Consider the following 23,235-nt stretch of genomic DNA (forward strand, 5'->3'; position numbering starts at 1 on the left):
CTAAAACCACTTTAATTAAATACCTATTTCACTTTCAATACCATAACATAGCAATACTATTACCAATACCTATAGTCTGAAAAAAATTATAATACTTGTCATAGCTTGTGCAGTGCAAGCTTTTTTTTAACAAGTCTGAGGGATTGTGGCAGGGTGGAAGCCCTGCCGGTGTAATGTTGGTGTGGGGGGAATATTGTGCTGGCAGGGAGGGGGTTAAATTCCTTCCTGCCAGAATACATGTGAGAATGTGTCTGGAGCCTTAATTGAATGATTGATGGTTAATTAGGCTCCAGCCACACGGTATATAGGAGAGGAGAAATCTTTTGTCTGGTTGAAGGAGTTGGTGACTGTAACTGTGGGTACACTGTATGTTTTTGGGCTGTATTAGTGAAAGTTAATGCCCACCCTAAGCAGCTGTGTTTTTTGTGTGAACTGTTTATTTGTTTGAATCTTCCTCCTGCAGGAAACTGGCTTGGCCCATAAGGCTACCCTGTCATAGGGATATTTCAAACAGATCAATACTTGAAGACTGTCTTCCTTTAACCAGCCCCTTCAACTCGACCCAGGAATGGAATATTCAATTCAGAACCGGATAGTCTGGGCTGTGGACTAAGAACCTTGATGTCTTACAATCTTGACGACATGTTTTAACCCCAGTGTTAAAACATGTAATCAAGGGCTCCCGAGTGGCGCATCCAGTAAACGCACTCGCTAGAGTGCAGGATGTGCTCTATAGCCTGGTCGTCTCGAGTTCGAGTCCAGGCTATTCCGCAGCCGACCGTGGACGGGAGCTTCCAGGGGGCGGCACTCAATTGGCCGAGCGTCGCCCGGGGGGAGGGAGGGTTAGGTCGGCCAGGGTGTCCTCGGCTCACCGCGCACCAGCGACCCCTGTAGTCTGGCCGGGCGCCTGCGAGCTTGCCTGTAAGCTGCCCAGAGCTGCGTTGTCCTCCGACGCCGTAGCTCTGAGGCGGCTGCACGGTGAGTCTGCAGCGTGTAAAGAAGCGGGCGGCTAACGGCGCACGCTTCGGAGGACAGCGTGTGTTAATCTTCGCCCCTCCCGAGTCAGCGCAGGGGTGGTAGCGGTGAGCTGAGCCTAAAAAATAATTGGTATTTCAAATTGGGGAGAAAATAATAAAAACTAATTGGCAACGACTAAATTATAAAAAAACAAAACAAAACAAACAAAAAAAAACAAACAAAAAAAACATGTAATCAAAAAAAACATTTATTGCTATTCACAAGGAATTATTTTTTAAATGAATAGAGTAAGTAACATTTTCTATTATAGTAACCATACAGGTTCTTGATTATTATTATTTGTTTATTTAGCAGACGCCTTTATCCAAGGCGACTTACAGAGACTAGGGTGTGTGAACTATGCATCAGCTGCAGAGTCGCTTACAACAACGTCTCACCCTAAAGACGGAAAGCAAGGGGGTAAAGTGACTTGTTCAAAGTCACTCAGCGAGTCAGTGAGTGAGCTAGGATTTGAATCGGGGACCTCCCGGTTACAAGACCTTTTCCTACAGCCCTACAGAAATGCATGTGTTTAAGAAAAGTAAAATGCATGAGCTTAAACTCATTTTAATACTGAACCACTCTCCTTCATCTGATACGTGCCTTCTTAAAATAAAAGTACTTGTGGCGATTATAATTTTTTTTCTGCTGGAATGTAATTTAGTTTCAATGTAAGTTAACAGTAGCTGCCTGGGGGGAAATGATGCTCGTTGAACCAGAACATTAGCAAATTACTAACATTTGAGAGTGGCTGCATGTTTTTTGATACTCGCTAACATCTACAACCGTTCAAATCTGATCTGTTTATTGGAATGCCCCAGGTGCTTTATGATTTTACATATAATTCCCAACAAAACATGTAATTTCATATATAATGTAAGTTTCTAATAAAAGTCTAAACTACTAAAATAATATCATAACAGATGCCCCATGGTAACTTGTGTAATGCTCTTCTGCCTTGTTGGCACAGAAATTGAGGGGTAGAGTTTAAGAATTTAACTATAATAATCAGACAATTCAAACTTAACTTCTACTTATGTTTTGAAACATTCTTTCCATTTCACTACACCCAAAACGGAAACACTGCTGTTCCTCTCACCTACCTCCCCCACCTCCCCATCACCCCCAAACACAATCTCTCCCTCAACCCCCCCCCACCCCCTCACCCAAGAGGGCCAGCAGTGTTGGCTTTACCTGTATAAAGTGAGATGTAGGCGGAATCAATAACTTCAAACTTCAGCCCTGGGAGAAAAGGCCGCCACTGAAACAAAAAACAGAAAAGAAAAAAATAATAATGTGAGCGAAAAATGAAACGAACCGAAAATCAATTAGGTGATTAGAAAACGTCTTAATAAACACCACAGTCCCCACAAAATGAAAACACAGTCTTGAATTAGAAAACATCTTTATTAACATCACATCCACCGGGAGTGTGTCATGCAGAAATGACAGAGGCCTGCTAATTAAAAGCATTACCTCTACCTCCCCAAGCGCAAGTGAAGGGAGCTTTGAAAAGTACTCACAAAGCAATGCTAGTGCTAATAGTAAGACCTCACATAACATCATTTTCCAAATCGGCTCTGCACTTACAGTGTCACTTCTCATTGTTCCAGACATAATCACTCAGGGCAGCTCATTTTAGGAAAGTGCTTGTCTCAGAGACAGTGTTTCTTTATATCAATAATATTGAGTGTATATCAATTAAATCAACGCATGGGCTGCAAGCAAATTGGAATCAGTAAAGCTTTTACAGATTTTTATTTTTCCTTTTTTCTGCCAACTTCACAGTCAAACCATTTGATAAAGAAAAATACCTGGGACAATTATATATCAGTGACATTTCTGAAATTGTATATATATATATATATATATATATATATATATATATATACACATACACTACTGGCCAAAAGTTTTAGAACACCTCAATTTTTCCAGTTTTTATTGAAATTTACGCAGTTTAATGTCTCAGTGTACTCTGAAATTAAAGCATAGAACAAATAAACAATTGGAGATAAAAAAGAAATCATGGAATCGTTTTGTTTAACAAAATTTAATCTAAATTATTGACTCATCAAAGTAGCCACCTTTTGCAGATATAACAGCCGAACAAACTCGTGACATTCTTTCTACAATGGAAATCAAATATTGTTCGGAAAGTTCTTCCCAACACTGTTGCAGAAGTTCCCACAAATGTGTTGCACTTGTAGGCTGCTTTGCTTTCACCCTTCTGCCCAGTTCATCCCAAACCTGTGCTGGTCATTCCATGATTTGAAGCCTACCGTCGTGTTCTTTTCTTTTAAGGTAGTTCTGACATAGCCTGGAGGTATGTTTTGGGTCATTATCTTGCTGTAGGATGAACCCCTGACCAACTAGGCGTATACCAGAGGGTATTGCATGGCGCTGCAAAATGCTGTGGTAGCAGTTTTGGTTCAGGGTGCCACTCACTCTGTGCAAGTTGCCGACTCTGGATCCAGCAAAAGAGCCCCAGACCATCACGCTTCCTCCTCCATGTTTGACAGTTGGTGTCACACACCGAGGAACCATCCTTTCGCCTACTCGACGGCATACAAAAACCCTGCGTGATGAACCGAAGATTTCAAATTTTGATTCATCGGTCCATAAGACCTTCTTCCAGTCTTCAGTAGTCCACTGGCGGTGCTTCAAGGCCCAGACTAGCCTATTTTTCTTATTTTGCCATCTTAGCAATGGCTTTCTTACTGCCACTCGACCTGTCAAACCTGCAGCTCGAAGTCTTCTCTTCACAATTGAAACTGAGACTTGCTTACTTCGACCAGTGTTAAGCTGTGCTTGAAGCTGTTGTCCTGTGAGCCGCCTATCACGCAAGCTGTTGACTCTCAGAAACTTGTCTTCTGATTCTGTTGTGGCTTTGGGTCTGCCAGACCTCTTCCTGTCAGAGTTTCCTCCAGTTTCCAAGTGCCTTTTGATGGTGTAGGAAACTGTACTCACTGACAACTTGGCTTTTTTTGCAATTTCTCTAAAGGAAAGACCTACATTTTTAAGGGTTATAATGGTCTGTCTGTCTTCCTTTGTTAATTGCCTTTTTCTCGCCATTATGAGAGCAATATACTACTTCCTGCAGTACAATACTGTCCAAATAATGCTTAAGAGGGTGTAGTAACACAGTCTGTTCCAGCACTGCTTTTATACAGACAGAGGGTTTGTAAGTAATCAACAAAAGTTGGGACACCTGTAGGAATTGTTAGCATCAACTTTCAAGGCTTAATTTACTTCCATTGCTGCAGAACAGCTGTAAGTTGTTAACCCATTACTTGTTCCCTGAAAAAGGCCTTTTTGTATAACTCTGAAATGTACATTATTTTTCAGTTTTTGGTAACCTAAACTTTTTTTTTAACCTCTGGCAGTTTACCGCTTACCTTTGTACCATTTCAGGTTATTCACTGGACTTGAACTGCTTAAATTTCAATAAAAACTGGAAGAATGGGGGTGTTCTAAAACTTTTGACCGGTAGTGTGAATATATATACAGTGCCTTGAAAAAGTATTCAGACCCCTGACCAATTCTCTCATATTACTGAATTACAAATGGTACATTGAAATTTCGTTCTGTTTGATATTTTATTTTAAAACACTGAAACTCAAAATCAATTATTGTAAGGTGACATTGGTTTTATGTTGGGAAATATTTTTAAGAAAAATAAAAAACTGAAATATCTTGCTTGCATAAGTATTCAACCCCTGTGCTGTGGAAGCTCCCAGTTTACAACGATGAAAGAAATTGCCCTAACGAGGACACAATTACCTTACCATTGGCCTCCACCTGTGAACCGTTAAAGTTGCTGTCACATTTTCTGGATAAAAACCCCACTGTTGAAGGATCATTGGTCAGGCTGTGAATCTGAAGGAAAATGAAGACCAAAGAGCATTCTACAGAAGTTAGAGATAAAGTAATACAAATGCATAGATTAGGGAAAGGGTACAAAATAATATCCAAGTGTTTGGATATCCCAGTGAGCACAGTTTGATCAATAATCAGGAAGTGGAAGCTGCATCACACCACCCAGGCACTGCCAAGAAAAGGCCGTCCCTCAAAACTCAGCGCTCAAACAAGAAGGAGACTTGTGAGAGAAGCCACAGAGAGGCCAACAATCACTTTGAAGGAGCTAGAGTTCAGTGGCTGGGAGTGGAGTAATGATGCACCAGTCAACCATATCAAGAGCTCTGCATAACACTGGCCTGTATGGGAGGGTGGCAAGAAAGAAGCCGTTACTCAAAAAGTACCATCTGAAAGCACGTCTGGAGTTTGCCAGAAAGCATGAGAGTGACCCAGCTGCGATGTGGGAAAAGGTTTTGTGGTCAGATGAGACCAAGATAGAGCTTTTTGGCCAAAACTCAAAGCGCTATGTGTGGCGCAAACCTAACACTCCCCATGCCTCAAGACACACCATCCCTACAGTGAAGTATGGTGGTGGCAGCATCATGCTGTGGGGATGCTTCTCATCAGCAGGGACTGGGCATCTTGTTAAAATTGAAGGAAGGATGGATGGAGCAAAATACAGGGAAATACTACAAGAGAACCTGCTTCAGTCTGCCAAAAAACTGAAGCTTGGGAGGAAATTCACCTTTCAGCAGGACAATGATCCCAAGCGCAAGGCCAATGCAACATTGGAGTAGCTCAAGAACAAAAAGGTGAATGTCCTACAGTGGCCCAGTCAAAGTCCTGATCTCAATCCCATTGATAATCTGTGGCACTATTTGAAAATTGCGGTCCACAAGCGTCGTCCAACCAACCTGAACAACCTGGAGCAAATCTGCCAAGAAGAATGGGCCAAAATCTCTCCGACACTGTGTGCAAAGCTGGTACATTCTTACCCCAAAAGACTTAAAGCTGTTATTGCAGCGAAAGGTGGCTCTACCAAATATTAATCTGTGTGGGTTGAATACTTATGCAAGCAAGATATTTCAGTTTTTTATTTTTCTTAAAAATATTTCCCAACATAAAACCAATGTCACCTTACAATAATTGATTTTGAGTTTCAGTGTTTTAAAATAAAATATCAAACAGAACGAAATTTCAATGTACCATTTGTGATTCAGTAATATGAGAGAATTGGTCAGGGGTCTGAATACATTTGCAAGGCACTGTATATATATATATATATATATATATATAAACCCATTTTATATCACCTTGCTTCATATCATACCCCAATTATTATCACAATTTTTCAAAAACCACTCGCCATGCACTGTAGATTCTTTGAGAAATTACCTCTCTTAATATCATCACACAAACCCGCTTACTGTCACGTTTTGTGCAGCCTGTCAAATACTGCGTGGCTGGGCTTTACTAAGTAACCACAGGATATAATTAATTTCCAACGCAATTAACAACCAATAATCATTGGCTGATAAAATGACATTTTGTGCAGCCTGTCAAATGCTGCATGGGCGGTCTTAAAGGGATACATTTCAGTTACAAAACACCAATGTCATAAAATTTTTCTTCTTAAACATAGTCAGTCTTGCACACAAAAAAACAGTCAGTCTTGCACACAAAAAAACACCAAGTGCAATGCCAAAGCTCTCAGCAGTCGACAATTCATGCCTTTTTGAGATAATGACACAAACAGTTTCGTTCCAGTTAAAGATACAAAATGTATTTGTCCTGTCGTAAACTACATGCATTTGTTTAAATTTAAAGAATGACTAAATGTACAGTATTAAAACACTGCTTATAATGTGCTGTCATATGCAAATGTGAAACCTGGTTCATATCATGACCCGCTTTATATCACAAATTATGATATAAAGTGGGTTCATCTGTGTGTGTGTGTATATATATATATATATATATATATATATATATATATATATATATATATATATATATATATATATACATAAAAATTATATGCTTTTTTGATATGTTGGTCTATTATACAGTACATATTCAAAATGTGTCTTTTAAAACATCTGACAAATATTAAATAAAATACAATGGAGAAACCAAAATTGATTTTGATGATTCTGACAGTTTATTTGGCATATCTATAAACTCGTATTAATGAACAATTTGTGTCAATTGAATAAACTGTTAAGCTATTTATAAGGCAAGTAAAAATTAAAATACTGCAGCCACACAGCCAAAGGCTTGAGGGCTTGAGAGAAGAAACTTCACCTGTACAAAGTAGATGGAATGTTGGTTTTGCTCATTCAGTGTTGCTGAACGGTCATGTCTGCCTGCATGCTAACATGTCCAACCTGTGGTTGAGCTTGGATTGGAATCTTCAATCCGCGATCTCCTGACTCTCAGTCTTTTACTCCACGTCAGCCCTTCCGGTCCAGGTCTTTGTTTCAACCTTGTCTTTAATTAGTAAATCGAACCAGGTCTTAAAGCACTTTTAATGAGACCTGTAGACCTGTGCTTGCACTTGAACAGTGCTCCAGGACTGGAGTTGCCTTACTCTTACTCTAACCGCGTGGTAGCCCTTCACAATATTGTCAAGGCAGGGGGTTCTCATGTAGGACTCAAGACTGATGTTAAAAACCCTTCATTTCTATTATTCAGTTCAGTCAGCAACTGACTGTGTTGCTCAAGGTGAAATTCAAGAGATCAATAAATACAGTTCCAACAAAATGATTGCGATCAATGGATGAAGCTGCAACACTTACAAACCCTAAACAGTGTATATTGAGTGCCTGGGATACAATCCAGGCTTGTAGGGAGTTAGCAGTAAACAAATCATAATTGCATTAATTCCAGTGTGTGTTTATGGCTTTGATTGCCACTCTATCAGCTCTGCAAGGTTTCATTGAAGGCTATAATCTATTTGATCATGCAATAAACAGACAAGCTAAACTTAAACACATCCTGTAAATCTTCTTTTATAAGCACACCATTCATTTTTGCATATGTCTGTTTAACTGCTAACTTAAAATCTCTGCTAATTTGGCTGTAATGAATACTACACAATACAACAGCATTGGATCTAGATTAATGGGGTTTATATTAATGATTTAAAATGTAGAAGATCTTAATTCCATCTTAAAGAGCGTTCATTTTTCGACCCACCACTTCAGATCATTAAAATAAACCCAAATGAGCCTTGGGGTAGACACATTTAGGGTACGTTATACACATATCTAACCATAATGATAGAATAAGGGGTCCATGCAAAAGGCAGGATTTCAAATGCCAAAAGAACAGGCGTGGCTCAGACAGTGAGCCATTGTTGGCATTATCAGTGCAGAGCCCTTTGTACTGTATACCAAGGTTCTGAAAATTAAACGTGTACCGTTCAAACAGTCTGAACCTAAGCAGTCCACAAGCAGTATACAACCAAACATAATGAGAATTGAATGAGCACCAATTTGAGAAGGAAAGCACCCAGGTATTCCAAAAGCACAGCCGGGTCACACTCTGAGCCAATGATAACTCTGTGTTCTCCTCCCGCCTCCAACAACAACAGCACAAAGAGCGCTCAGTCAAGTCAGTTCAAACACGGGCAGGGAGAGAAAATTTAATTAGGGGAGCAAACACAGGAAGCCATTTCTTAATTTACCCAAACACTCCAGCACTGGCATACAAATAATTACTCAGTTACAGTATGTGCATGTACCACCCATTCCACAGGATACAAAGAAACGTGGAAGAACTTTCATCACACTTATCAGAAATCTACATCTAATTTATTTTATCACCCCTTACAGTATCTTCTTCTGTTGTCACAGGGACGATTAAGTACATTTTTCTGTGCTCTGAAGCAACAAAAAGATAGAAATAAGACTATAACTAGGAGCTCTACATGGTGTGGCAAATTTGTTGTTATTCTAGACCCAGAGCTGCCTGTGGTGCTGTCTTCAAAAGTCAAATTCCTACAGTAACAGCCACATGTATTTGTTTATTTAGCAGACGCCTTTATCCAAGGCTACTTACAGAGACTAGGGTGTGTGAACTATGCATCAGCTGCAGAGTCACTTACAACTACGTCTCACCCGAAAGACGGAGCACAAGGAGGTGAAGTGACTTGCTCAGGGTCACACAATGAGTCAGTGGCTGAGGTGGGATTTGAACTGGGGACCTCCTGGTTACAAGCCCTTTTATTTAACCACTGGACCACACAACCTCCTGAGAGCTAACGACAACACATGAGATCAAGTGTTGTCGTTAGCTCTCAGCATTGCAAGAATGGAAAGGTAAAACTTAGTCTAGCAGACTAACTTTTCTGGCATTGCCTTTGTCAGTGTTACACATTATTGGAACTGCAGTAAACATTTTTGCACACAGTGACCTGTTTATGCAGCACTATAGAAAAGAGAAGTAACACAGCTCATAAAACCGTATTTATTTTTTTAGTCCACACACAGGGGCACACAGGCTCTATGCTACAGTAACCAGAGTACACAAGAACACAGTCCCCAAGATAAACCTGTCTTTGAATGAAGCATGTGAATCACAAGGCTGTGCACCAGTTAGAAGTTTAGCTGGGAATGGTTATGAAATGAAGCGATGCTTTTCGTGTTGCATCAGTCTGTCCCTACGGAGCCCTTGTGCTCTGAAGCAATGCACCAAACGCAAGGGGGAAGGACCGTCTGCATTAGTTAGTAATAACAAGGTACTGCACATACTGTAAGGGTCTTTATAATCCAGGGTTGTCTTCCTAGGTGATAAGGAGCTGAAAATGGAGGGAAAACAGAGCACAGCTTTCTTTAAGTTATCTGATGTTCTCTTTCAGAATACAGTGCTCATTATTTATACTGCTGTAGTACGGATCTGTATATTTTGAATGCCTTACAATAGTAATGATATTTGAAAGAGATGGTGCCTTGTGTCCCTATGCCTGACTGTAACCAGTGCTGTTGTCCCTCACCGTTCACAATTTAAATAATACATGGGAAGTTATTTTAGCTTAGCTTAAAGGGGAGGCCATTTTAGCCACAACATGGAGTTTTTTTTGCACACTCCTAACAGGCAGTAGTAGTGGGTGTGGAGGAAGGTGCCACAGCTGCTCCAGCCTCTACAGCAGGCTTCTCTGCTTGGCACTGTGGTTTTAGGAGTGCCACAGAAAGAAGAATAAAACATGCCATTAAATCTCAGTATGTTAATCCAGAACTGATAAGACCTCCCGGAAGCTGTCAGTCCTGATTTAGAGGTCTTATTTGCTGGAACTTCTTCCACTCCGTCGATCACTTCATCACTTTAGCCTCAACTTCTCTCAAAAAGTAGCATTAACGTGGAGACCCCCACCCCCCCAATGATAAGACGGCATAGAAAAATAGATGCCTCCATTCTGCAGTTTTATGTGTTTTCCCATTCAGTTTCTTACTGTACCCTTCCCTGTTATGATTGCTGTGGTTCTTGTAGTCTGTGGTAAGGTGCTTTAAGTTCAGAAGCTGCTCTTCAGTTCAATAAAAATAAGTATATTTACAAGGAACTACATATCACACGGCAATGGGTACATTTCACAGAAATCTGAAAAAAAAAAATTAAAAGAAATACAGCCTTAGTTATGACTTATAAACTCCGGAGATTGTAAAGACACCAGTGCAAGAACTTGATCAGTCCCACTTTTTTGTAACTGATTTGAAGTGCTGTACATTCTGTGATTGTAATAGCAATCAATATGTTTGTTTTTTCTCTGTCTAGGTTTTACACAAATCATACTGAAGTCGCTTCCATACAGAAAGCTACTTGCACCTGTGGCTTTAGTTGCTAACGTGTCTTGAAATAATGTTAGAACAGCCTGGCTGTTGTGTGATTAGGGAATACAGTGTAACAAAAGCATTTTGATGCTAACATCAGATAGAGAGATATTACTTTTTCTAATTATGTATGATATATTTAAGCACACATTGTCTTCTAATTAGCTGGATATTGGGTAAACATGAGTTGGGTTATAAATGGTTGGATATTTGTGGTATTTAATTTTAAAAATACTTTGTTTCCCATCCTTAGAAGCAAGCTGTGGCACCAGCCCTAGTCTGTATCTATAAAAAATATATATTAACAATTATAAAAGAACAACCCTGTACACAGTAGCAAAGTCTTTAATTATATTTCAGCTTACAGTGGCAACGGGGAGCTTCAGTATTGAGAAGGCAAACTCAGAGGGCTACTGCGCCTAAATATATTCTCATAAAAGACAGAAAAATGCTTTTCTCTTTCATTTTGATACCTCAGCATCGCTAGTTTCCAAGTCACATGGGGAAAAAGAAACAAGCAAATAACAGTTTCTTTCTATAACAAAAAAAATAAACTTATACCCCAAAGCAGCACTAACAAAAATATGTAAGGCAGATTTGATACAAAGTGGCTTATCTTTTATTTAATTCCTCTGTACCTTTTTGAAGATTACTTTATTCATTTATATGTTGAATTTTTTCACGACACTTTCTCAAATTGTCCACCCCGCTGTGCTAGCTGAGGGAGGGAAGCAGTCAACCTACTCTACATAGAGGTTTTCATGTCTAGAGCATGCCAGAATACTCACCCCAACCTCAATGTGGTCAGAGCCCTTGTCGTCCTGTTTGTGAAGAACTTCAAAGTAGTAGCGTCTTGCAAAAATGAGGCTGGAAGGTAAGAGAAACACGTCAGAGAGTTTAATTTTCTAAACATTTCCCCTTTACATCCCAATTTCCTGATTGCGGTGTATATTACTTCATACTCAAAGGCAGATAATGTAGTATCTTAGTAGACAGAGAATGTGTCCCTTGTAAAAGTTTATCATAGAAAAAGAATAGTACATTAAACACATGGCAAAGCATTATGAAGCCAAGAGGTATAGTAAAACATAGTAAAAAAGACTAGCAAACCATTGTAAATGCATGGTTTAGCCATGGGACGAAGCATGGGGAAACAGCACAACTACTGCATAAATAACAGATAGACTCCAACACCAACTGACAAGCACTTTCAGTCACCAGACAGAACAGAGACAGAAACAAATCAGCAGGATGACTAATGACTGGCTTCTCTTTACAACTGACAAACTCATTTTGATCAGCTTTGATCCAGCCACACGGTGAAATCACACACAGGGGAGGGGACTTTGTTCCACCATGACACACACCTCGATTATGATATAATATATATCACAGGATACACAATGAATTGTTACACCCCTCAAACAGAGGTGGATAAAGGTTGTTGAATACATGAATTCATATTTCCTCTTACTATATCTCCTTTCTATTTTTAACAATACATGAATTACGCATCATTAATGATCGTACTACCAATCATAAAAAAGGAGTTCATCTGTACAAACGCATGCATCTCAATGCGGGACCTGCATATGGTGTTTATTGTTAACACCTATAAATATATTGTGTCTTTTTTTAGCTAGATTAATCAAACTGTTTTGTGTTTGGAGGCAAACACACACTCACACCCTTATCAAAAACATATCTACAGTATATAATACAAAATTGCTTCACATCTGTTATTCCAGGTTATTGGTCTCCAGCTACAGTTCACACATCATTACTTTTTGCAAAATACCAATAGTAGTAAAGCGGCAGCACTGTGTGGTAATGTCTATTTGACTGCAGGCAGGGAATGCCAGTCCTGAAACTGCTATTTATTAGAAGATCAGACAAAACAGGACTGTGAGGCTTAGCGAATCAACACAACCTGCAGGAGGCTGGTTTAAATTGAGTAATAATAATGGATTACTCTATATTTATTTAACCAGTCGCACCATCTGCAGGATGCAGCCTCGCTTCCCTCTAGCACAGAGATCAGAAGATATCCTGCCAATGTTAGGTCGCACAGTTCTGTAGGAGGTTAAATATCCCATCTCACTCTGTCAAAGTGTCCCGGCCAAATCCTAATACCATAGGAATCCTAATCCTGATATGCTCATGTAGCAGGGCGATTGCCCTGCACGTGTGTATTTAGTGTTGGTATAATTTGTATGGGGAAATGGGTTTATTGTGTATCGTTTTGGAGTTGATTTGTTTGAATGAATTATTGTTTAGATGGGTGCTCGATTGAGACTTGCTGCCTGCTAGGCTTGGTTGAGGGGAAGGGCAGCAAGTGATTGGCTGTGCTGGACCTCAATCAGCAGGTGGGCGGGTCTTGACCGAGTGTCCGTCAGTTTAAAAACATCCGCTCGAGATGGTTCGGGGCGACTGCAACGCCATGCCAGAGGGGAGCGGTGTATACTCGGGAGGAGAGGGTCCGCTCTGCAGGAACGACAGCTACGCAACCCTGAGACTGCAAGCGGTGCTTGTGAAGGCAATGCCCAGCCAAGGCCGTATGAAGCAGCACAAGTCATTGTATGAATACCGGCTCATCGGTAGATTAGTTAGGGGATAGTGATCCCATGTGATGTATAGCGAGGGTTACCTAGTGTAGCCGGTTCCTGGAGTGGGACGCCTCCTTTTAAGGCTAGCGCTCACCCTCTGGGGCACCTTTTATTTGTAGTTTTTGTACTGTGTTTTATTTTGTATTTTTGTACAGCTTGCTGTATGGGTCCTCTCTGCGTTACCATCGCTGGTAACGTCACATGACCATTTTTATTTCGTTTCTGTTTGTGTTAATAAATCCTGCGCGCCTGTGCCGGCGTGTCAACTCCACCCCCCAATGTCTCTCTGTACGTTGTAAACAGCGGCTACCCACGCACGTGACGTAAGACCCTGTCACAGCTCAATAAAGCTCTTCTGTACCCACTTCAATAATTCTGATTGTCTCCAGCGCTGCATATCGCCAGTGTTAATAAGAATCTGTTCTCGCTACCTCTTTAAATAAATGAGGTTATGAGAATGTACCTCCTGTGATATTCTCATATCTCATTTAATTCCAGTAACTATAACAGTGTGAGGGAGATTTAGATTTAATATCCCTACTAACATCCTAGCCACTGAGGTGAAGCCATGTGCTATTCAAAAATCCCATGGTTGCATACAATTGCTCAAAGCAAGTAAAGAAATTAGGAAAGAAAGAAACTGCCGCGTTCATTGTTAAAATCACAAAATAAGAAATGAAACAAGGACTGAGCCAGAGAATGGTAAATGGTGTCATTCATATCAACACAAGCAGCACCCCAAACACTGCACCATGAGCTGATGTACTTGATAAATAATATAAAGTGTTATTAATATCAATCTGGTCACACGCTTCCTTTCGCTAGTACCTGAGCTGCATCCGACGCACAGGCAGGTGCATGGAGCGATCATGTGAGGATCCCTACACTGGGTTTAACGTCACGCTAACTCATCCGCAGCTAATTGTTCTTCAGGTTGTTGCAATAAAGCAGCCCCAGAGTCTCTCTGCGCACCACAACCAGAGACTCAATTACAGCTTTTGTGTTTTTCTTCCTTCTCAATTTCCCATTAGAGTTTTTTCAAAGGAGAGAGCTGAGCAAAGTGGTATAGTTATGTGCCATATTCGTGGGAAGCGCGATATGGCCCAGTCAGCTAACCAGACACCCAAGACTACTGTCTGGGGTGTCATATTGCAGGGGAAGGACAAGGTGAAAACATCTGCCCCTGCCAGACCAAAGAATATCTATACCAGAGGGAGTGAAGTTCTGAACCGAAGTCCAGTCAAAAAGGTGCACTGTGAGAAGAAAACTGTAAGATATAGGATCAGGTGGGGAACTAATACCTGCTGCAAACAAGACGAGAGACTTAAATGTAAAGATTTTGGTAATTTACTCTTTAAATGTACTTTTGCTGTGATAAACAGTATAGCTATGCTCTTCTATTTGTGAAAGGGTAGCGTCAGGGCCCAGGCTGGTTACCCTAAGGAAGCACACTCAGAAACAGGAGGTGTGCAGTATAAGCGCAAGAGCGTTTTATTACATTTGTGAAAGGGTAGCGTCACGGCCCAGGCTGGTTACCCTCAGGAAGCAGACTCAGAAACAGGAGGTGTGCAGTATAAGTGCAAGAGCGTTTTATTACATTTATTAACAAAAACAAAAAAGGGTTAAACAAACAAAGGAACTATACAAACAAAAAGAAACATGCACCCAAGTAACCACTATTCCAGTGCTTTAGCTGTGAGCACACCCTGCTACTCACAGCCTTTACCTCTCTACTACCTTGAGCAAACAAAGGCTTTCTCCTTGCTTTTATACCATGTGGCTGAGACTTGATTGATAATCACTCATTCAAGCAAGACCCAGCCACATTCCACACGTGTATTCAGCAGGGATGGAATTAAATACAATCTGCCAAAGAGTGGAGAAAAAAAATGTAATAACATAAGCACTGTGATACTTTAGCAGCAGTTATATGCTGCTCTCAGAATGAACTAAGTTAAGATACATATGAAAAAATACCACATGAACAAATCAACATGTCTGATGAATCACCACGCAATGCTTGTAGAATTATGAATAAATGCCAGTTACTGTTGATGTGTCCCACTAGTTATTTTAACGACGTGGTAATCTAGACTCTCACATCCTTCATCTTTGTGTAAAACACATCATAAAACCACCACACGGTTGTCAGTTTCTACTTGAGAGAGACCCGGGACTGAATGACAGGTCAGGATTGAGGTACGCTCACTTGAAGAGCTTTGAAGGGACACTGCCATGAGAGCTGCCATCACCGTGCCTGCCAGCGCTATTAACCCTGGTCAACTTTTAAGAGAAAATATTCACTAAATACAAGGTCTTTCCACTTGTATTGTATGTGAGAAAACCTGAAACTGAAGTGTTTACATAATGATGCAGTGCAGTCTATCGGTCTTGTACTGAATGAGTTAAGAGTGTGGGGAATTATCTGCCAGGAGGACTCTTGTTTCTCCGGTTGATCTGCACGTTGTCTATAAATAAATGAGGCTGTTAAAGATCCGGGCCTGGTGTTAATCAATGGAGCGTTAAGCACAGCCCAAGGCCACAATGGCTCTCTCGCATTGCTCTAGTGAGCTCTAGCTGAGGAACCCGCTCCCGGATTTCACTGCTCTAAATACAGAAGGTTACTGAGAAGCTCCCTCTACTCGCCCTTATAGCAGTGAGCTGAATACATGAATCCCAATCACAGACACCGGCCAGGTTATTGTTCCCATCCGATGGTGATGAGATGGAAACATTGGATTTTTTATTTATTTATTGTTTGTTTTTTGGCGAGTGTGAATTTAGTGCTTATGAAAGTGATGGACAATGGCACTGGCTACACGGTTCTGGAAGGCAGGCAGGCACCATGACAAATTCCCTTGAAACTCATCTCACACCTTTACTTATTCAATCCAGCCACTGATTATTATTTTTGGTGGTGGTGTTTCCAGGTAGATTCTCTGGGATCAACTGAATAGACTCCCTTATCTCAAATGGTCTAACAGAGAAATTATTTGGCTGACGTGATATGTTAAGATGAAATGGGCCACACACAGTATGGCCTTGCAAAGAAACGTTTTCACTTACCTCTGTTCAAACAGGAGGCTAATTGGAGTTACAGGTAGAGAATGACCCCTTGACCCTGCACAAAATGTTGTTGTAATTGTTAGGATGCAACCTACATGATGTTTATGTTCTATATGCAATACATTTCATTTTAAATAACTCTAGTATATTCTTATCTCCTTAAAACCTTTTGGAACTGGTCGTTTAAAAAAAAAAAAAAAAAATTCTTAACCTCAAAGTTTCAAAGTAATAAAAAAATGACAGCACTTGTTACACTGTCACATCAGGTACAGGATGTAAGATCCAGAACAGGTTCATTCAAAATGTGGATCCTTATCACTGACCGTGTGCGTCAGTCACACTCGACAGTGATCTCAAACCTCTTGTTGCTCTCAAGATGTCGTTCTCTGCTCTTGAAAAGTACAGGCTTTTATTTTTGAGAGATTCAGACGATAAGCCGGCACGAGGCTAATACATTACCAGCTGGGCTGAATCTCTGTTTTAACTCCATTGTGCAAAATGTCATGCCGAGCGGCACAGAACAGCTGCTGCTAGAGAACCCATACGTGAAGATAAAGCAAATCATACTCAGAGCCTCCTATAGCTCTTTCGGATTGCATTTGGGCATGATACGATACACGGCTGATCACACAGCTATAAAGCAGAGGGGCCACCACCTCAAATGAAAGCAAGGAATAAAAAAGAGAAACTGAAAAGTAACAGCAGATTATGTAAGATGTCTGAATCCACAGCTTTTCTGGAATTTAGAAACACATACAACCCTGACCTCTCGCTTGAAGCAGCTCGTGTGTATGTGTGAAATTCAATTAGAGAGACTGGAGTTCAGTATAGATTGCACACAGAAGGCGGCATTTTTTAAACTGCTCAACAGGTGGCTAGGTGTCTAATGTCACATTTCAATCTGCAACACGAAACCAGTCTGTAAAACACAATCTCGTTCCAATATCAAACTGGGGCTGCAGCCAGTTCCACCTGCAGTGTACAATCGACAATCCAATCACTTGCATGTATCACATTTTTTAAGCATTTCTCCCCAAACCATTGGCAGTGATCAAGATATACATTGGCTTCAAGAGGCTAGCCAAACGAGGCATTTATTTTATTTATTTTGTGTGCAAATCCAGTGGAGATTTTCACTGTCCTTTAAATGGAAATGTGTACTGCCAATCAATTTGTTTTTTAATTAAAGCACATGGAGGTATGGTAATTGATCACTTTGCGCTGAAACATGTGTCTCCTTTATTTCCATTTTCTTTTAATATCACAACATAATTCATTATGTATTTATCTTTCTACCTAAAAAATTATCTTTGATCCGGAATATGAAATTTAAAAATATAAAGATATACGAGCAATCATTCGTGGAAAGAAAAGAACAAAGTTAACTCTTGTTAGCTTTAGTTGTATTCGAACAGTAAAGTTTACAGAGAGAGAGAGAGAGAGAGAGAGAGAGAGAGAGAGAGAGAGAGAGAGGATCACCAGTGATAATTAAGAGATTAAGGGACCATCTCCAAAGAATAATTTGAAAATATATAGCCAAATAATCAATTATTAGCCTATATATAGCAAAAAAAAATCACTGTGATAATCAGAGGTAGTGATATGGATTTAAATGAACAAAACATAACAAACTTAACACCTCTCTAATATCAAGTGTACCTTAATAGCCATTTAAAATAAACAGAACTACTTTGTTATCTGTCTTTTAAAAATATTTTATCACCACTCTGCCTAGGATACCAGTTCTAAAGGGAAATTAGTTGTAGTGGTCTTATCCCTTAGTGGACTATAACTACATTAACTATAGACGTTATTACACATATTTATTAGTGTCCGTATCTCTGAGTGACTGGCACAATAAATCATCACAAGTGAATGTGTTTTTATAAGTCTTCTGTATGCCTCTTTCAAGTGCAGGGTGAAGCAACACATTCCGCAGATTTATAGGTCAACAAATGCCTTTCACCTTCAAATCTCAATTTTCTTTTCTTTCGTCAGTGTCACATTCCAATATCTACAGGGAGCAGTTTTGAGCTGCTAGAATAACAATGACAAAAAAGTAGTCTGCTGTCATGAGGCCATAATAATGCACACTCCACTCTCAGCTCTGACAGTCTGCACCTTATAATGAGCACTACAGCACCCCATCGTCCACAACAAACAAGAGGTTATATCCCGCAGATTATTTGCTGAACTGCTTCTCCGAATGAAGCATTAATTAAACAGGGGATCTATTAAACAAGAAAAACTAAAACCAATCATATTCTTTTATGACAAATCTGGCATTTCTGATTTTTCGGACAAGCTCTGTTTTTGTTTTTGGGGAGAGGCTGAAATTTCCCAGGTGGTCTCTGATTTTGCAAGACAGAGAGGCAGGCAGTATATATATATATAGATATATATATATATACACACACACACCATAGAAGATTTATAGTTCCATATTAGATTTATATTCCTTACTTTCAGGTAGTCTGTTACTGCATCACTTCCTAGGTCATTTCACCTCGGCCGTGTCTTTGGGTCAAAACATGTCATGGGTTGAAAACGGTGTCAGTCATTACGGTAGAGAAAGCAGTTTATGGGTAAAGTCAAATCCCCGGGATGTGTCTGAGGTAAACTGTTCAGCTCTGCAGCTGCAGTCCCTGGCATGGGGGCAAGGCTCTGCCCTGCGTTGTCTGCGTTGTCAGTTTTCTGGGAGGCTGGTAGCTGTGTCTGTAATCCGTCAGGTCCGCTCTGGCAAGGCTGAGCAGACCAGCCGTGGGCGCAGTGGGTTTACCTAGAGCACACTGATATATCAATCCAAGCTGTCGCTTCTCATCCATACAGATGCCCAGAGGTTGTCTCTCCAGTTGCCACGGTAACCGCTATAATTGGCTGCTGCCTCAAGCGATCCCTGAAGCTCAGAAATGAAAGGGTATCTCTCTTATGAACTTTGCCTTGATAACACTGCACAACCAGGAAGCATGCTTCATAACCAAAAGCACTGCAATACCATTAGGCTGATTGAACTGTGTAACTTTGTATCCGTAAGCAGGGGTGGCTTCACAGAAACTTGCTATGTGTAATGGTTTTTGTTGCTTCGTAGCTTTCTTGACAGACAGTGTGGATATACTGCGCTAAGTGTTCAAACAGAAACATCTGCACATTTAGTTAAAAATAAGCTGTGCAGGCCCAAATAGGAGGGTGCAGTATGTTATATTCTGTAATGAATATAGAATATCTGTTCTGAGGTTTACTCGCCTGGTACAGGTTTTAAATATAACCTTTTAATTAACCTTTCTCTTTTGATCTAAATTGCTTTATTCAAATTTTCTATGTTCCATGAGATACATTATCATGCATCCCATTTCTAAAATAGTGTGACCATGTTATAAATTTTCCTGCGATTTGCCCATAGGGGAAAATAAAGGCCATTGAGTATCTCTGTAAATAGGCGTACAATTTCAGGTGAGAGCTGAAACAGTACTGGAATGAGAATTTTACAAAGCAAATACTTTTCTTCTGGTGACACTGGTGCTTCAGGCATTGGCTTTGAAAGTGAAGGGACAGAACGTTACAGAGACACTTTTAATGATATCATTCAAACCTGTCCGCTCAATGCTATCAGTGACTTTGCTGTTAAATGAGTGACTCTAGTTAGCCGGACGGCTGCTTGCCACTTTGACCACCTGATGTTATCCCTGTTGAGCCAGCTAAATCTAATGGCTATCTTTCACACTTGTGCATTCTCTATATTCTATAAAAGTGGGTTTTATATCTTCAAATAAACCAGTTAAGTGCATATACCCAATAACTGCAACTCTGTCTGGGGAAAAGACTCCAGGTATGACACTATGACACTTAAAAAAATAAATGATAATATTACACATTTCGGTCATGCTTTATATTATTTCAACAAGAGCAACTACATGCTCAATTATTATTATAACATTAGTGTAAAACCATGGTAGTAGCAATGGCCAAAAGTTTAATCAGAGTAATATATACACATAGAGGCTTGCTGTAGTTCTAGGAGCGAGGCTCAGCTCGCTACGCTAATCCTAGTGGTTCCTCAACCTATATAGTCCAGGCTCACCTTCCAATACTTGTTCTGTAAGCCTTTCTCCTCCACCTCCCCACCGCCGCCTTTGCAACTGTATCTCCCTTCTGGGGGTCAGTGGTCCTCCTTCATCCAGCCTTGGTGACCTCTGACCAACGTCGGAGGTCACACCTCAAACCAGGGCGGCTCCTGTCAGTCCAGAAGACGAGATCCTGGGCCAAACAGTCAATCATCCCACACTCCACTTTAGATCTTACACTGCTGAGCTTCAGTCTTTGAATATATTACTCTGATGAAACTTTTGGACATTGGTACTATCGTGGTTTTGCAATGGATAACCAGTGAATATTAAAGGAATAGAACCATATTTTATACAATTGCATTGATCATTTGAAAATGCACAGCTATGATGCCATTTTTCCAATAAGCCATAGCATTGTAGCTACAATTGCCCATTGGTAAAGAACCATTTATATGTCCATTGTAGAGCCATTGAAGATATAGCTTGCAAAAATCCAGCTTCTCATTTACATCAAAGTATATTAGTAGATTAGTTTCAGTTAGCTGAAAACAGACATCCATCCAGTATCGCCATTATTTATTTAGGAAAAGTGAAACACTAGCTGGGTAAACTATCATATACGCTACTTCCTCTTTGCAGATGCAAAAACAGAAAGGGTCAGATTATATCTTTTTTTGTACAGTATCAGGTCACAATAGGCTACAAAATAATTAGCAGATAAACTAGGCCACTGAACATGATTTTGGCTTCACAATTAAAATGTAGCACACCTGATTCTGAGATAAACAAGACCTCAGTTTTTAAATGGTCGACTCACTGAGTCATTGCTGGCTTCAGAGACTCTGTATATCACACAGCTCTTGAATCAAACACGAGAAATCTAGCATGAGAAACCTAGATATTTTGTATTTTTAGGGTTTCTGGTTTTAAGATGCAATAGTTATTTTTAGTCCAGCACATTCTTCAAGAGCTCATTTCATGTACAACCATCTCAATGTTTAACAAAGGCGCTGTGGCATAAGAAAGCACGTCAGTGAAATTCATAGACCATGGTGAGCTTTTTTCACTTTACTGGTGGCTATAATTTTGCTTTCATATAACTTATAATTTTGCCCAGTTTTATGACTGAATGACTGAATCATTTATTTTAGATATATATAAAAATATAGATGTGCCATACAGACATTCGATCAGTCAGACAGCCTCCAGGTATCCCCTCTAGATTATGCTATGGTCAATAACTTATGCTATAGAAATGACTTAACAAGATTCAACACAACTGAACAAGCTCTTCTCTACACATATACATACATGTTAAAATAAAACCTTTTCTGATTATATTAAAGAGGTTACACTGAAGATACTGATGCGCAGATTCAAACTGACCATCGAGGCTTCCCAATAATGTGGTTAATACGCTGCACTTCAACGTATGACTTAATAAACTGTGGTAAATGACACTCAATTATCAAATTCGTCTGGTGGCAACTTGCTGTTCTGATAATCATGGGTGTCTTGTTTTGGTGTAAAGGGCAAAGTCAAATTTGCTTGGCTAATCCAGAGTTTTGGATAATCGAGTGCCAGGTAGGCTTTGATTTGAGTCTGTAAAGATGATCACACATTGCACAGTTCCGTGTTAATACATCCGCAATTTAAAACCAACCTACGATTAAACAATACATCTCATGTGTGCTGATTAATAGCAGCGCTAGAGCCTTCTTCTCTGTTCTACTACACTGAGGTTTCCTGGCAAGTATCAGAATACTCCTTCCATTATTCTGTGCTCTTCTGCTCCAATATTGAGTTACTATCACTTAGCTTTGCTCTGCTTTGAGCTGAAGCTACAGATGCTAAGTGATGGCACTGAACAGATCCAGTCACAGAAGTATTATCATTCGATTAGTATGCCCTGTGTCCCCTTGCCAGCATACATTATACAATGGCAAAGATCAACCTCCTATTCATTTAAATCGGCTATGTGATGCCATGGTTGTTTTTAATTTCAAATGACCTCATAGCCATTGTGATATTGCAATATGGCAATCCAGGAAGTGTGTGCTTGTGGGATATCGATAAAGTCATGCTATATTGTTTATAGCAAAATAAAGTACAGCACAGTTTCCTATGTGTGCTTTACTTTATATTGCACTGTTATATATAAGTTGGAAAATATCAGGAAAAAAATTATTTGCTGTAACAGGGGAGACCTGGACTGGCCGTCTGACGTATGCACGATGCTGCAGGAAGAGGGCGGCAGTCCCGGGGAATCCGCCTGTCAGTCATGGCAGTGACACAGAGAGGTGGGGAAGAGAATGTGTGGGCTTTCCCTCTCTCTGAGTGGCTGGGGGGCGGGCTCATGGGGATTGCTCGGCCTATAAACGAATACTTTGTTGTTCCCTCAGGTCTGCCCTTTTTAGATGAATGAGCCAGCGGAGGCGCTACGGACGGAGCGGGGCTGGAAGAGAGCCGCCAAATAATTATAAATAAAATACAAAAAAAAGAATATTGTGTAGTGGGTAAATGAATGGGCAGACCCCAGGGTTTGTATAGGAAAGTGAGGGAACACTGGTGAGTGTAGGACAGAGTCCCGGGCCGTGCGGGTAGCGATGGTTGCGGAATCAGTTGCAAAGTGCAGCACCTTTATTTTGTAGATTTTGGTTAACAGTGTTTATTTTTGTTTTTCTTTGTGCCTTCTGTTTTTGTCTATTATTTAATGCACCTGCGTGCGCTATAGGTGAGCGGTGAAATACCTTTACCATCGTTGGTAACAAAGGTATCACAGTGCCACCTTGTGGC

General features: G+C 40.2%; 1 protein-coding gene across 1 annotated transcript in view; it reads right to left on the minus strand.

The window, feature by feature from the left end:
- LOC117432458 (N-acetyl-beta-glucosaminyl-glycoprotein 4-beta-N-acetylgalactosaminyltransferase 1-like) overlaps window positions 1-23,235 on the minus strand; it is a 138,070-nt gene that overhangs the window by 18,640 nt on the left and 96,195 nt on the right. Inside the window, exons 8-9 of the mRNA XM_059002225.1 lie at window positions 11,492-11,570; window positions 2,212-2,278 (exon numbers count right to left, since the gene is read on the minus strand). Of these exons, the coding sequence (XP_058858208.1) occupies window positions 2,212-2,278; window positions 11,492-11,570 (146 nt within the window). The remainder of the gene's footprint in view (window positions 1-2,211; window positions 2,279-11,491; window positions 11,571-23,235) is intronic.

This window comes from Acipenser ruthenus, chromosome 27 (assembly GCF_902713425.1).
Source record: "Acipenser ruthenus chromosome 27, fAciRut3.2 maternal haplotype, whole genome shotgun sequence".
Taxonomy (NCBI): domain Eukaryota; kingdom Metazoa; phylum Chordata; class Actinopteri; order Acipenseriformes; family Acipenseridae; genus Acipenser; species Acipenser ruthenus.